A 13,430-nucleotide genomic window follows, 5' to 3' on the forward strand; every position below is an offset into this window, starting at 1 on the left:
ACAGACAGACAGACAGACAGACAGACAGACAGACAGACAGACAGACAGACAGATAGATAGATAGATAGATAGATAGATAGATAGATAGATAGATAGATAGATAGATAGATAGATAGATAGATAGATAGATACCTCCCAATGACGTAACCCAAGAACTCACACGACTACCGGAAGTCTCCCGCTGCGTTTGTCAGTCACGTGACTCCCTGCAGGTTGTCGCAGCTCTTGGTACCTTATCGCCGTTAACCCTACGAGGAGTTCATTGACGACGACCCGTGAGAGCGGCTGAGGTGAGTGAATAAACATAATAACAATTAGTCGAGTTACGCAGAAATATCTTAGTTCGTCTTTTCCATTTCCAAATGTGAGCATTGTAGCTCAAAGGACTAAGCGTTTCAACGGGAATAGCTGCCAAGCTAATGCTAACGCTGGTCGCTTCGCGACGTATACGTTCACACAAACGTCACGTGAATGAACAATAAATAGTCATACTGTAGTTGTACGCCACGCGAATATCGATCACGTCTGAAATTGTGGCGTTTAAGTCCGTTTGTCCACGCTTTGATTGCCCAATCAACCGTTAGCGGGCCTTTCTATTTTAGGCTCGTTGCTAGCAAAGCACGCAGGCAATGATTGACACGAGCAGACACCCCCAAATAAATACAACTTAAGCCTTACTGGAGCGTGGCACTCATATTTATACGAACGTCGACTTGTTGTGTGTCCACATGCCCAAGCACTTAAGTTTTGTGTATAAATAGCATATGCGATTTAAACATTATGTGGCTGTTCTGCAACATGTTAAAATTACATACGTTACTCCTTTATTAGCAACATTACGTTTTAGTTCATTTTAATTTATTTAGAGCAAATGCAAGTATTTGGGGACGCTCAATACTTGTCTTTAGAATTTTTTTTAATTAAATGTTGTAGTGAGGATTTGGAACACAATGAAGATTATCTGTAAACCCTTTATAGAAAATGTGGAATGGACCAGGGCAAGGACCAAGGGGAAGACCTCCGTTTAGGTAAGTAAACTGCTCTTTGCTATATTTAAAAAGCCAGTGTCTCAGTTTTGCTTTTGTAATTTTGACCATGTTGCCTCACTGCTCTGTATGATATAGATTAATATGACTCCAAAGCAAACATTACAAATATAGAGGAGGTCCTTGGCTTATAACGTTTGACATTTTGTGGTTATGAAATGCAACAAGTAATAGAGTTGGGCATTGTTGGAATTTGGAAGATGTAGGTCACGCTTCCAGTTCTTCAATCCAATTCCGGTTCCTAATGATTCTCAATTCTTCTTCTCTTGTAGGGGTAAAAATAAATAAGTAAACAGAGGGCGCTTTACTATAAATTACTTAAAAGGCTGTTTTTAAGCAGTATATTAGTATCAAACTTATGAATTAGGTTTTTTTAAGATGCACTAAGCAGAAAACGTTTTTACAACTTTTTTTTTTTTGCTGTTAACTAATTAATTATGATCAACCTCATTGCAGAGGTAATCACCGTGAAGAAATGTTTGGGAGAAGAGATCATCCGATGCCTAATTTTTGGGGTAGAGATGGGATGAATATGAGACCCATGGGCCCAATGGGTTCTTTGGATCTACCACCACCAATGGACATGAGAAGATTGGAAGGTCCACCAATGTGGGGACATGACATGGATCCACGCGGTATGCGTGGCAGAGGTCTGGACAGAGATCATTTCAGATCTGGCCCTGGTCCAAATTTAAATTTCCGAGGGCAGTTTGACGGAAACCCCAGAGACAATATGATGAATTCACAGGGTATCTCAGGATTTGATAGAGGAGGCAGAGATCCTCCAACATGGGGGCCAAACAACAGATGTATGGACATGAGGGACAGGGACATGTTTCGTGATGTGCCTCGCTTCAATAATCCCAACACGGATGGGAGAAGAGGGTTTCCCGTCGACAGAACAGAGAACAATAGTGATTTTCGGGGAATGCGGCCTCCAATGGGTATTGATGATGACAGTCGTTTTAACATGGACATGCCTCCCAATGAACGGAGGATGGGGGACATAGATAGAAGAGGAGGACCGCCTTTGAATTCAAGAGGTGGATTTGAGGCGGATATGGACTTCAGAGATCGCCCTTGTCCACCGCCTGAATTTCGAGACAGGGATCGCTCTCCTTTAAGATTTGGAAATGATGGCCCTCCAATGGACAGGCCGAGCGCTGGCCCACCTGCCAATGCTAGCGGGCCACAAAGATCCGACTTCAAGCATCCCGAAGACCAGCCCAGAATTAATAAGGGTCCAGAATCGAGTGGTAGCCCCCTCATGGACTATAGGAGCGGTGAAGAGATGACTCTTGCAGAGGAATGGAAGAGCCGACAAAAGGATAAACCTCCTCTTTCAGATGAAGGTATGAAAGGTGGTTCTCAGCCCACCCACCCAGCAGGTTTTAGGAGGGATGCCACCAGTGGAGGTCCACCAGCATTTGTAGACAAGGATAGACCGCCTATTAATTTTCCAGGCAAAGATGTTTGCTTCCCTCGTGCCGATCACTTTGTTGAAATGGATCGCCCTCCGTTTGGTCGAAACTCTACACAAGAAAGAACTCCACCCTCTGTCGCTCCGGGAAGAGGAATTGAAAGTAATCGCTGGCTCGCAAAAAGAGGCACGGAACAGAGTCAGGGTAACTCAACAATTGGTGAAAATTTCCATAAGAACCAGTCAACTCGTCAGACTATGGAGCCAAATAATAGTTTTACAGGACTTGACGGTATCACACACAGTGAAGGACAGACTCTGGGTAAGATGGCAGAAATGGAGCATTTTCAAAGCAGGGACCAAGACTACAGAGACATTGATTACCGGACAGCTCCTGCAAAGATGTTTGAGTACAAGCAGGAGGATCTGCAGGGGACACCACTGATTGAGGAAACCAAACCAGATGAGCATCCGCAATTCACTGCATCAGGTTCTAAGGCAAGTCTGTTTTTAGTTATTAAAATGAATAGACGACTCATCAACTATCAGTTCAATATAGCTGTCAGAGTGCTAGATCAGTTCTCATGCTTGTATTTTGATCATAACGGATTTTATTGGACACCTCTATAAAAGGATCAAGATTACAGAAGCTCGTCAGTGGAAGGCAAAGTTTCCACAACAGTATCCATAACTGGCATTCCAAAGACTGCGACGATGGAGCAGGTAATCAAACACACTCATCTGTTTTTAATCTTAATTTTTCTTTTTTTACCATATTGGAATATTTGTGTGTTGAGGTGCTTAGAGTATTTTGCTTTATTTTTCTGTTTGTAGATTCTAGGTGCCATTACAGTGCCAGGTGGGGTGCCACAACCAGGGATGAAGATTAAAAACATCCCAGGTAAAGACTGAACTTGTGGAACTGTTTTGGGGCAATCGATCGCTTACGTGTCCCTCGATTTTTACACTCTTTCGACGCTCGCACCGCTGCACGCTTCCTTATTTGATCTTCATGGTTGCTTTTGTTGTCTTTGGCCTGTGTGATCCTCGATCCATTACAAAGCGGGGCGGGGCGGGGAGGGCGGTGGTCTGTAAAGCCAATTTTGCCATCTCTGGGGATGTTGGGCAGCAATTGGAGAACATTCAGTCGGAGTGATTCATGTGTGTGTTTGTGTGTCCTTCAAAGACGTTTATGTAGTTTTGTCAGACCTTAGATTAGAGTAAATGTTTTTTGTGCGCATACTCGGAACTGTTTAGGGATATTTTCTTTGTTTTGACTGAACAAAAGGAAATGAACCCAAACACCACACAAGTGGCGACTGCTGTCGAAATATCCCTTTTAAACGTTTGAAGGCTTTAATCGAAGCTTTCCCTGCCAAAGATTGTCAGTTATCAGGAGACATAAACATGCAGTGTTCCCGAGAAGGTACAGTATTTTGGTGGCTAACTAAAACTCCCTCGCAGAGAAATGTTCATTCATTTCGATGTGTTAACGCACTGCTATCTTCTTATGTTATAGCGGGCTGACTGTGGTGACTGGAACTGACTAACAAAAACCCATTTGTATTTCAAATGCTGTCCCCAGGTTACAGCTCTGATACGGCCTATGTGGAGTTTTTAAACCTCGAGGATGCAGTCCGCTTCATGGAGTCCAACAAGGTGGCCTATCCTCGTCACTCGACCAAGGCCGCCTCTCCCGACAGGATTACGAGGGGTCGAGAGGGCAATTCGTAGATTGTGGACAAAGAGAATTGGGCAGGGGGTGGGCTTTACTTTCCTAGCTCGTCAGAAATTGAGGAATCTGTTACTGTTTGTCTTCAACAAATGCTAGACAAAGTTTTAAATAGCTAGAGAATTTTAAATCCATCCAACCATTTTCTGCTTACCCTGCCTTTAGCAGGGAAGGGCAGATTTCCCTCTCTAATACCACTTTGTCTGGCTCTTCAGGGAGAATCCCAAGATCCTAAGTCCCTCCAGCGTGTCTTGGGTTTTCCCCGGGGCCTCATCCCAGTGGGACGTGCCAAGAATGGTCTTAGCTATTTTTAATGATGACTGAAGAATGGCAACCCTATTTTCACAAAGCACAAGTTATCACTACTAGCGCCAGATGTAGTATTGAGCTCTTCATGTCATTGAGGGAACTGCTAACAAAAATCTGTTGCCACAAAACTTTAGACATGTCGAACATTCAGAATGAAGTAAACTTAACGTATCAGATCATTTGATATGTACACTTTGTCATTGCGAAATGGAAATTGTAATGCCATTCACGTGCGTTTGCAAGAGCAACCCGGACACGTATCCGAAATGAACAAGTGGTCGTTGGGCACTGCAAACCGGCAGCGGTTTCTCAAGTGTGTGGAGCTATTTTACAAAATAAATTAAACCGGTCACTTGCAAAACACAGGGGCATCATTCAGATATAACAAGAGCACAAGTGCTAATGCTAGCGGTGAGCGAAATCACCAAAGACAGACAATATACTGTAGAGACAACCGGTGGTTGATAATGTAAAATTTGTCATCGACAAAACATGGCAAGCTCTTACCTCTTGCAGTCACCCTAGTGAGCTTGTTTGTTTGGAGGTGAAAGCTTACAGTTGACAGTTGAAAAAAAATATTGATAACATCGATTAATTGATGTTAGGTCGATTACTGCCATCGTAGCTTTGGAACCGTTTGCTTATCTGGATGAGAGAAACGTTCGTCTGATCAAGTCACTCAGTCCGTAGTGACTTTGTTGTTGTCCTCACTCTGTTGACCCTTGTCCATCATTTAAGCAAGAAAGAAGCGTACTTCTTTTTTTGTCCTTGCAGTTAGGTTCTTGTCTGTGGGGATTGGTTATATTTTAATAGAAGCTATGTAGAAAGTAGTCTTGCCTTGGGAATGGTGAAGTATTACCCGAACCACAAGCTGGGTTCATGATGTTTTTGGGTGTTTCAGAATAGATCTTTCATGGCAAGGCCTGAAGACTTGGTGATGAACTTCTTCGAAAATTGCCCTAAAAATAGCACTTTGGTTTCTTGTGTCCATGGCTCCCATGGGAATTCTCCTAAATTGGTGTTGCAACTGTGCTTCAGATTGAATTTTCTCAGCATCTTTGGAGGCATTACCATACAAACCATTAGCATTAGGAATTGATGGTGTACATAGATGATTTGTTTTTAAATATGTATTCACACAAACACAAAATCCGGTCAAATTTGAAAACATTCCCTGAAGTGGCTGGGGACTCCTGTTTTTTTTGTGTTTAGTTTCTAATTTTCTTTTGTATAACTATTTCTTTATTTTATGCAGGATTTGATGGAAATGGTAAAACTGGAGTTTGTCTTAGCTTATTTTAAGTCAATTGGTGACACATGGAATGCGCTGGCTGGGACTTGCCCTCCTATCTAAAGCAAGTGGGGATCCAAGTGAATGGATTGATTGATTTTCCTGATTGTTTGGTGCTGCTGTTTTTCCCCAACTTTTTTTTTTTTTTGCCGTGTTCAGCACACACATACACAAAAGCTTAGTTTGTGGTGTCATTTTCATTCGAGATGCAACTTGAGGGAATAGCCTGTACTAGTACTATGTAGTGTGGCTTATTATGCATACATTTTGTAGACTGACTCAAGATTTTCGAGTCCTGAGAAAGACAAAGTTGTTTTTATATGAAAGTATGAGACTGAGACTTCAGCAAGGATTTGGGAATGACATTTTTAGTATTCCGTGGCCTGAATCCTCAGTTGGCAGTTGGAGGAATTAGTGGCCTTGCTGAATAGGCAAAACAAGGTTCTGTTTGTGACAATTTATGTTCTCTGTGAGTCTGATTTTTGTACTTTTAGACTGACAAAATGTGCAATATGAAAAGGAAAGCTTGAGGCTGTGTTGGTTGATTCAATTGTCTGGCATATCCGAGATGGCTCATTTGATAAACAGTTTAATGGGATTTATTTAATACAACAACAATCGATACATGCAGCCTTCGCTTGTAGCTACCACAATACTGTAGTGTTCTCCAGTGGGGCTTATTTTCGTTTGAAGGATGGTACCAGTTCTTGGACCAGTGTAGCACCCCAAGTGCCCCCGCCACAGTGCATTTTGGGTGTCACTGGTCTTACTTTAGGCATCCTTTTGAGGGTTCGTTTTGATTGCGTGTGTGTGCTCTTGTTGCAGGGTTCCCTCAAGGTTGGCACTAGAACAGTTTCCCTTAGCTACTCTCATCCAGATGACAGTCAAAGAAGTGTTAATGTAAGTCCTGTCAATTGTGTCATTTAAAACGACCAGGCCTTACTGTCGATCTTATAAATGATGTATTATTATTATTTTATTTTTTTTAAAACAAGGAATCCCATCGCACCTTGACTCCACCCATGGAGTCACAGTTGTCCAGACCCGATCAGCCATCAGAAGAATTTGAGTCCGGCCAAAATGGGTCGGCGTCTAAAGGCCCCACGAAGCCCCTGCCTTCCACCCAGTGGCAGCGCAACTCTGACCTGACCCCAGAGGCCTGGCAGCAGCAGGTTGACCAGCAGTTTCAGCAGCAGGAAAGTGAGACGCAAGCAGAGTCTTGGGGCAACCAAAACACCCTTCACCACAATTCCCTTCAGTCCAAAGCAATCTTTAAGGACAGTAAAAGTATGTACCGTAAAGTGTTAGAATCGTCTGTTATTCACCATTACTCATATAATAACTGCATTCTCCTTGCTTCCCTGAACAGCCATGATCATAAAAAATATAAAGCCCACCACAACAGTAGATGCCATTCTCAAAGCTTTGGATCCGTTTGCTTATCTGGATGAGAGAAATGTTCGTCTGATCAAGGCCAAGACCCCTGGAGCAAAGTGCTTCTGCTTTGTTGACATGGATTCCCACGAGGTGCCTAGCCGTGCATTGCTTATCTTGCCATGTTGGCTCTACAATTTGTGTAGGGAGTATTTTGTTTTGTAGGAAGTGACGCGCTTGGTGGACCTACTCCTCAACAAACCCAATCCCCTTTATATTGATGGAGTCAGAGTGTATGCAGAAGTTGCCAAACCCCTAAAGCACCAGAAGTAAGTCGTCGGGTCAGATTTTGTTCTTTGTCACACTATTTCTTATGGAAAATGGACTTCATTTCTCGTCCGGTGTAGTTTCCGAAGAGAGCTTGACAAACCAAACAGCTTGACTCCAGGCTATCAGCCGGCAGGCAGTACAGTGGAGGTCAGTTGCGCTCCTATTTATGCCGACGGAAATAATGGGACCTGTCAGTTGATGTTTCCTCTGGTGTTTCAGCAGCAGCAGTTCTACCCGCAACCTTTTGTGCAGCCCCCTCCTGGAATGCAAGGTGAGACATCTTACGCATACAGTTACTCACACATTCGTCTTTTTACCCATGTAAAGGTGATTCTCGGTAGCCTTGAGCGTAAATGCACTTAAAATAGTGCCGTTTTGTCCCTAGCCGGTTTGCCGACTGGTAGCAGTAATCCGCCTCTGTCAGTAGATGCCAACATTATCCAGGTGGGTGGATTGGATGCTTTGGTCAAAATTTAAAAAAAAAAAAAAGTACCATCCATGAGACTTCTTGTAACATCTCATCTCATAGGGAGTTGACTACGCCAGTCAAGCCGTGGATCCGTCCTACCAGTTGACCGGAGCACATGTGCCTGATGATACTGTAGCCACTGCCAATGAGTCGTTTGGTAAGAACATCAGCTTTATACCAGTGGCTGTTTGCATGCATGTTCATCAGTTACAAAGTATTTTCTTCATGATCCTCTCAGATGCAGAGACGCAAGATACGTCCAGTTACTTGTACGACGCCACATCGGGCTTCTACTATGACCCTGAGACAACCCTGTACTATGACCCTGCCTCAAGAGTGAGTTTGCAAGACACCATGATACAAATCCGTCAGCATACAGTAGATCAGGGGTCACCAACACGTTGCCCGCGGGCACCAAGTCGCCCGTGAGGACCGCATGAGTCGCCCGCAGGACTGTTCTAAAATTGGCTCAAATAGCGGCACTTGTCAGTGAGCTGCATCTATTTATTTTACAGTCAAACCTTCGTTTTCGAACGTCCTAGTTCTCGAACAAATCGGAATTCTAACAAAAAATTTGAGATTTTTTTGCTTCGGTTGTCGAACAAAATTCAGAGGTCGAACCTCGCGAGATGAGCCGGGAGGACCCGAGAAAACCTGACTGCGCGGCCCGGATGCCGACTGACTCCGTTGTTATTGTATTTTCGTTACTTTGAGGATTGTATTAACCCCTAATCATGCCTCCAAAGAAAGCAAGCGGGAGCAGTAAAGCCATCCTAAAACACAAAGACGATCTTAAAGCAATGCGACAGTAAGCGCCCGGCGGTTGCGCGATTGGACCAAATTAAGCTCCCTGCGCACTGAGGTCCACTTAAATTTTGGAAAGTACATCAGGACTTTAAAAATATTTTCTAAATTTTAGCGACGGCTCTGTCACAATAATGCAACCAGCGCGGTGCAGTTGCGCGGTCGGCGGCGCGCTATGGTTGCACGTTCGGCGATGCGCTGCGGTTGCGCCATCGGACCAAATTAAGCTCCCTGTGCACTGACGTCCACTTAAAATTTTTAAAGTACATCAGGACTTTAAAAATATTTTCTAAATTATAGCGACCGCTCTGTCACAATAATGCGACCAGCGCGGGGCAGTTGCACGGTGGGCGACACGTTACGGTTGCGCGTTGGCGGTGCGCTGGAGTTGCACGATCGGACAAATATGCGCAAATGAAAAAATGCTTAAAAAAGGTAGGGTGTTTTTCTCTTGAAACGGCTAAAAAAAAAAATCCATCATTTGTAATGGGAAAAATAGATTCGGAATTCGACCGATTCGCTTCTCGACCGATTCGCTTCTCGAACCGCCTTCTGGAACGGCTTGTGGTCAAAAACCAAGGTTTGACTGTATTTTTGCTATTCTTGTTAAAATCACACTTACATGTGAACTGGAAATGACAATAATAACACAGTGAAAGCCAAATTGAGCAAATTGGCTATTTCAGAAGTCTGTGTCAAACTGGTAGCCCTTTGCCTCAATCAGTACCCAGGAAGTAGCTCTCGGTTTAAGAAAGGTTGGTGACCCCTGCAGTAGATACTACTGAAGTATTATAGGTGTTGTATTTTTGGAGACCTCCAGGGATCTGTACTGATACAAATCCAGGTATCAATCAAATCTCATACCCTAACATCTTTGTTCACAGTACTTCTACAACGCACAGAACCAAGAGTATTTGTACTGGGACACGACAACAAAGGCATACGTTCCGGTGCCCGGAGGCAACCAGGGGCACCAACCTGTGGTCATGACGGCCGAAGACCAAGCCATTCTCTCTAACCCGGCAGCTGACGCTCCTCTGGATATGAAGAAACCCTCAGCGCCCCCAGTGGCCTCCACCAAACCGCCTGTTTCTGCTGACAACCAGGGAAGTCTGTCTCCTGAGAGGAAAGATGATGACGACTCGCCAAGAAGGGACGACAGACCAAGAAGCCTTGCTGCTGTCAAGGTTGTTTACAAAATGAATGCCCCCCCCCACCCCCAAAATATGTCTATGTATAGGAGAATGGGTGACTGAATGAATGCTTATTGTTCAGATCATGAAGGATATGGAGCGTTGGGCCAAGATCCAGAACCGGCAAAAGGAATGCGTGCGTTCCCCGTCACCTTTGCTGAGAAGCGGCATGGACGATGATAGGAAGCAATCCAAGACGGCTGATGCGGGGTTTGCAGTGTTCGAGAGGAAGGTGAGGAGAACGCCTTTCGCCGAACTTTAAGTCTCGTTATTTGCAAGTCATTCACGTAGTTGTGCGCCCACAGAATTCAGGCAGTGAGGATCTCTTCAAGAAGCCTCTTGCTCCAGTTAAAAAAGAGGAAAAATCAAAGGTAAAGATGTTAAACTGAACCCCTGCTCATCAGGAGAGATACATTCCATAATCAAATGCAATGTAGCGCGGGTAAACCATTTATTCCGAATGTTCTTCCCACAACTCAGCATGTGGTTTTGTGTTGTCAGCGACTTATGGGCTCTCTGGGGATGCTGGCGTCAGACTACGCTGCCGGAAGCGACGAGGAGGTGGAGGAGGACAAGGAGGAGGTAGCACGTCAGATCAGCAAAGCTCCGCCCAACGTACGAGAGGACAAGCTGACGGACTGGAAGAAGATGGCCTGCTTACTGTGCAGGAGACAGTTCCCCAACAAGGACGCACTCGTCCGCCACCAGCAGCTGTCCGATCTGCATAAAGTACAGTATTGCCTGCTAGCACTGCTAATGCTAACATGGTGCACGTCCTTTCTTTTTGACGGTTGTCTGTACTTTCAGCAAAACATGGAGATCCACTTGAAGATCAAGAGGTCTAAGAAAGAGCTGGAGGCACTTGAGAACCAAGAAAAAGAAGTGAGTGAAATGTAGCACGGTCTCGTAAAGTTTGGATGTTCCCTCAGTGGATACATGTGACTGTGAATGGTGTTTTTCAATATGTGCCCTTTGATTGGTTAGAAACCAGTTAAGGGTGTGAATGTCTCCCAAACATTCCCTACACAGCTGACCACCAGGGAAGTTGTCAGGTCACCAGAACAAAAGCGGAGAAAACATCAACAGCCGCAGCAGCATTATAACAGCTGGGCTGGAGGATCTAGGTACGACTCAACACCACCTCCACTTGGCTCTTTAATTCTCTACTCCCTAATCACTATCTGTGAATTATTATTTATTTATTTTTTTACTTTTGGTTTTTTTTTGTCCTTAGAGAGATGAACAAAGTCAGTGAAAGACCTGGTTTGGGCTCAGAACCTCCACCTCCCGTAAGTGTTATTCCTCATCCATTACTTTAATGTCCCACACTGATTCTTTTTTATTTACACCCATTTCGATTCCATTTCCACAGAGACGCCAGAAGAAAGAGCACGTAGCTTGGGACCACGCCACCTACAAACAAGCAGTGCGGAAGGCCATGTTTGCGCGCTTCAAGGAACTGGAGTGACCTTATTCGAAAGCCGATCCTTTGCCCTTGTCCGTCACACATTGTGAACCAAAACATCACAAAGACAGTGATGGATGGATGTTGTGCCGGCGATGTTTCGTGAACTTGTAAATATGAAATCACCCACAGACTCACGGTTAAAGTTTGTTTTAAAGCTTCAACTTTTTTTTTTTTTTATTATTTCCTTTCCTCGTTTTTCATCTGTGGATGTAGTATTATATATACACTGTTTTCTACATAAAAAAAACACAAACAACTCAACTTTTGTTCTCTTTTTTTAGTGTTTTCACATGATTGTCAGTTGCTGCATGCGATTACTAACAGTAGTAGTCATGATTTTGTAAATGTTTCTACTAAATACCAATATAAAATGAATTCAGTGAAAATCATGTCACTAAGCATGTGTACTTGCACGGGATAGGGTTTGGGTCAGACCACAAATATGAAAATAGGCGCAGTCTTTTGTTGTGGTGCTGCTGTTATGTTATGTCAAGACAATCATTCTGGGCCTGCTTTGCATCATCCAACACAGACACTCTTGGATTTAAATGAGAACAATCTTTAGGGACACATGGCAGTTATTGTACTGCAAGACTTGATTCTCCATCACAAGGTGGCAGCATGATCCAATATTTCAGTCTCAGCCTATTTTCTCCCCCTCTCTAGTTTCTATCTGTGGACATTTCTGTTTTTACTTTCCTACAAGGGCAATACTATATTAGTGTGCAATAATGCTTTTTTGTCTACATTAGTAGCATTAGATGAGTATACAGCCCACACATTTTTTAAACCAGTTCCAATGAATCGATGAAGCGGCTCACACAGCTTGTACACTGCAGGAAAATATGACAAGACTCAACAGTGTCTCAGCATATTAAGCTCCCCTCGAATGTCAAAGGTTTGCCAGCGCTATGGGACACAACTTTTACATGGACATTTTTTTTTTCATCCATGTTTATTCCACACAGACTGATGGGGCCTTCCTCATACACAGCAGTAAAGGAAAAAATAAATAGAAATGAATTTAAAATCAATTTAGATCACTTAAAAAAAAATCCAGGTAGATTTCAAGTTTGATGTCTAAATCAGGGTTGTAATTGGGGAGGGGGCTTGAGGGAGGCAAGCTTGCGGTTTCAAATCAGAATTTGTATTTGAGTCCAATTTTTGAGCTTGAAATTAGTGAGTCAGACCATGTTAGGGTTTCAATCCAAAATCAGTTTCAAGTGTGATTTAAGATTTCATATTATTGACGTCTCAAGTCAGCGTTAGGCTTTCAAGTTGAGGCTTCAAATCTAGATTTAAAGCCAAAGTTAGGGTTATAATGTCAATACCCATATTCCAGAATCATACTTTAGGTTCATTGAAGACTAAATTATACATCGCTGTGAATGGTTGTCCATAGAAGTTCTACAATTAATTAATTTGCAATTAATTAAATTGCGCTTAAAGTAGTATATAATCTAGTATATAAAGAAGAGGAGAATAATTCTCACCATCCCCCAACTGATTCAATTTGAAGTCTAGAGAAGGGAAAGCAAAGTCGAGCTCAACCCGTGTGGATGTCAGCGATAAATAGTTCATTTATATGTAAATACAAAAAACACAGCACGTCTCAATCTTTGTTTGTTTGACTGTCGGCACAGGACACGGCAACCTACAAATAATGGAGGCCTGTGATCCTTTCAGAGCGACAAGTGTCGGAAAGCTCCCATCAAATTGACAACGGTCCATTGTCTTGAACGCGTGCCATTTAGTCCAAGGACATATGAAGGTCAAGTCATAATATTCTTTCAACATATTCAAACAAAATTGAAGATAGCCCATCTCATAAAGTTATGAGAAAAACTTTGTGTTGAAAGCTATGGTACAATTATTATGACATGACGTCAAACTAATCTAATTTTTCATGAAGTTGGAGTACTCTCAAATTTACCCTTGTGTATTATTAATGGCCCGCATTAAATATTTAATTCAATATTAGGCGGAGTGAGCAA

At 43.2% G+C, this 13,430-nt stretch overlaps 1 protein-coding gene and 1 long non-coding RNA gene across 5 annotated transcripts in view; one reads left to right on the forward strand and one right to left on the reverse strand.

Annotated features, from left to right (window-relative positions):
* The window catches only part of LOC125976773 (uncharacterized), a 27,912-nt gene extending 27,683 nt beyond the window's left edge, over positions 1–229 (reverse strand). The window contains exon 1 of the long non-coding RNA XR_007484503.2: positions 133–229. This is a non-coding gene — a long non-coding RNA (uncharacterized lncRNA). The remainder of the gene's footprint in view (positions 1–132) is intronic.
* Positions 156–11,697, forward strand: rbm6 (RNA binding motif protein 6). 4 transcript variants are annotated; one of them, XM_049732645.2, is made up of 23 exons: positions 156–290; positions 979–1,028; positions 1,503–2,964; positions 3,100–3,189; positions 3,301–3,367; positions 4,052–4,125; positions 6,624–6,698; positions 6,794–7,085; positions 7,168–7,325; positions 7,398–7,501; positions 7,580–7,649; positions 7,722–7,773; positions 7,888–7,946; positions 8,032–8,128; positions 8,210–8,307; positions 9,660–9,962; positions 10,051–10,200; positions 10,274–10,339; positions 10,470–10,697; positions 10,776–10,850; positions 10,953–11,092; positions 11,203–11,257; positions 11,341–11,697. In XM_049732645.2, exons 2-23 carry the CDS (start codon positions 982–984, stop codon positions 11,434–11,436), a joined length of 3,858 nt encoding a protein of 1,285 aa, XP_049588602.1. In that variant the 5' UTR covers positions 156–290; positions 979–981; the 3' UTR covers positions 11,437–11,697. The 4 variants fall into 4 exon arrangements, with proteins under 4 accessions (XP_049588602.1, XP_049588604.1, XP_049588603.1 ...); XM_049732647.2 differs by having other exon boundaries at positions 10,998–11,092; XM_049732646.2 differs by having other exon boundaries at positions 7,725–7,773.
* Positions 11,698–13,430: the final 1,733 nt, after the last annotated feature.

This window comes from Syngnathus scovelli, chromosome 11, assembly GCF_024217435.2.
Source record: "Syngnathus scovelli strain Florida chromosome 11, RoL_Ssco_1.2, whole genome shotgun sequence".
NCBI lineage: Eukaryota > Metazoa > Chordata > Actinopteri > Syngnathiformes > Syngnathidae > Syngnathus > Syngnathus scovelli.

Coding starts and splice junctions, on each gene's coding strand:
- rbm6 (XM_049732645.2), top strand. CDS start 982: ATGTGGAATGGACCAGGGCAAGGACCAAGGGGAAGACCTCCGTTTAG. Junction 1,029..1,502: donor AGGGGAAGACCTCCGTTTAG/GTAAGTAAACTG, acceptor ACCTCATTGCAG/AGGTAATCACCGTGAAGAAA. Junction 4,126..6,623: donor GCTTCATGGAGTCCAACAAG/GTGGCCTATCCT, acceptor CTCTTGTTGCAG/GGTTCCCTCAAGGTTGGCAC.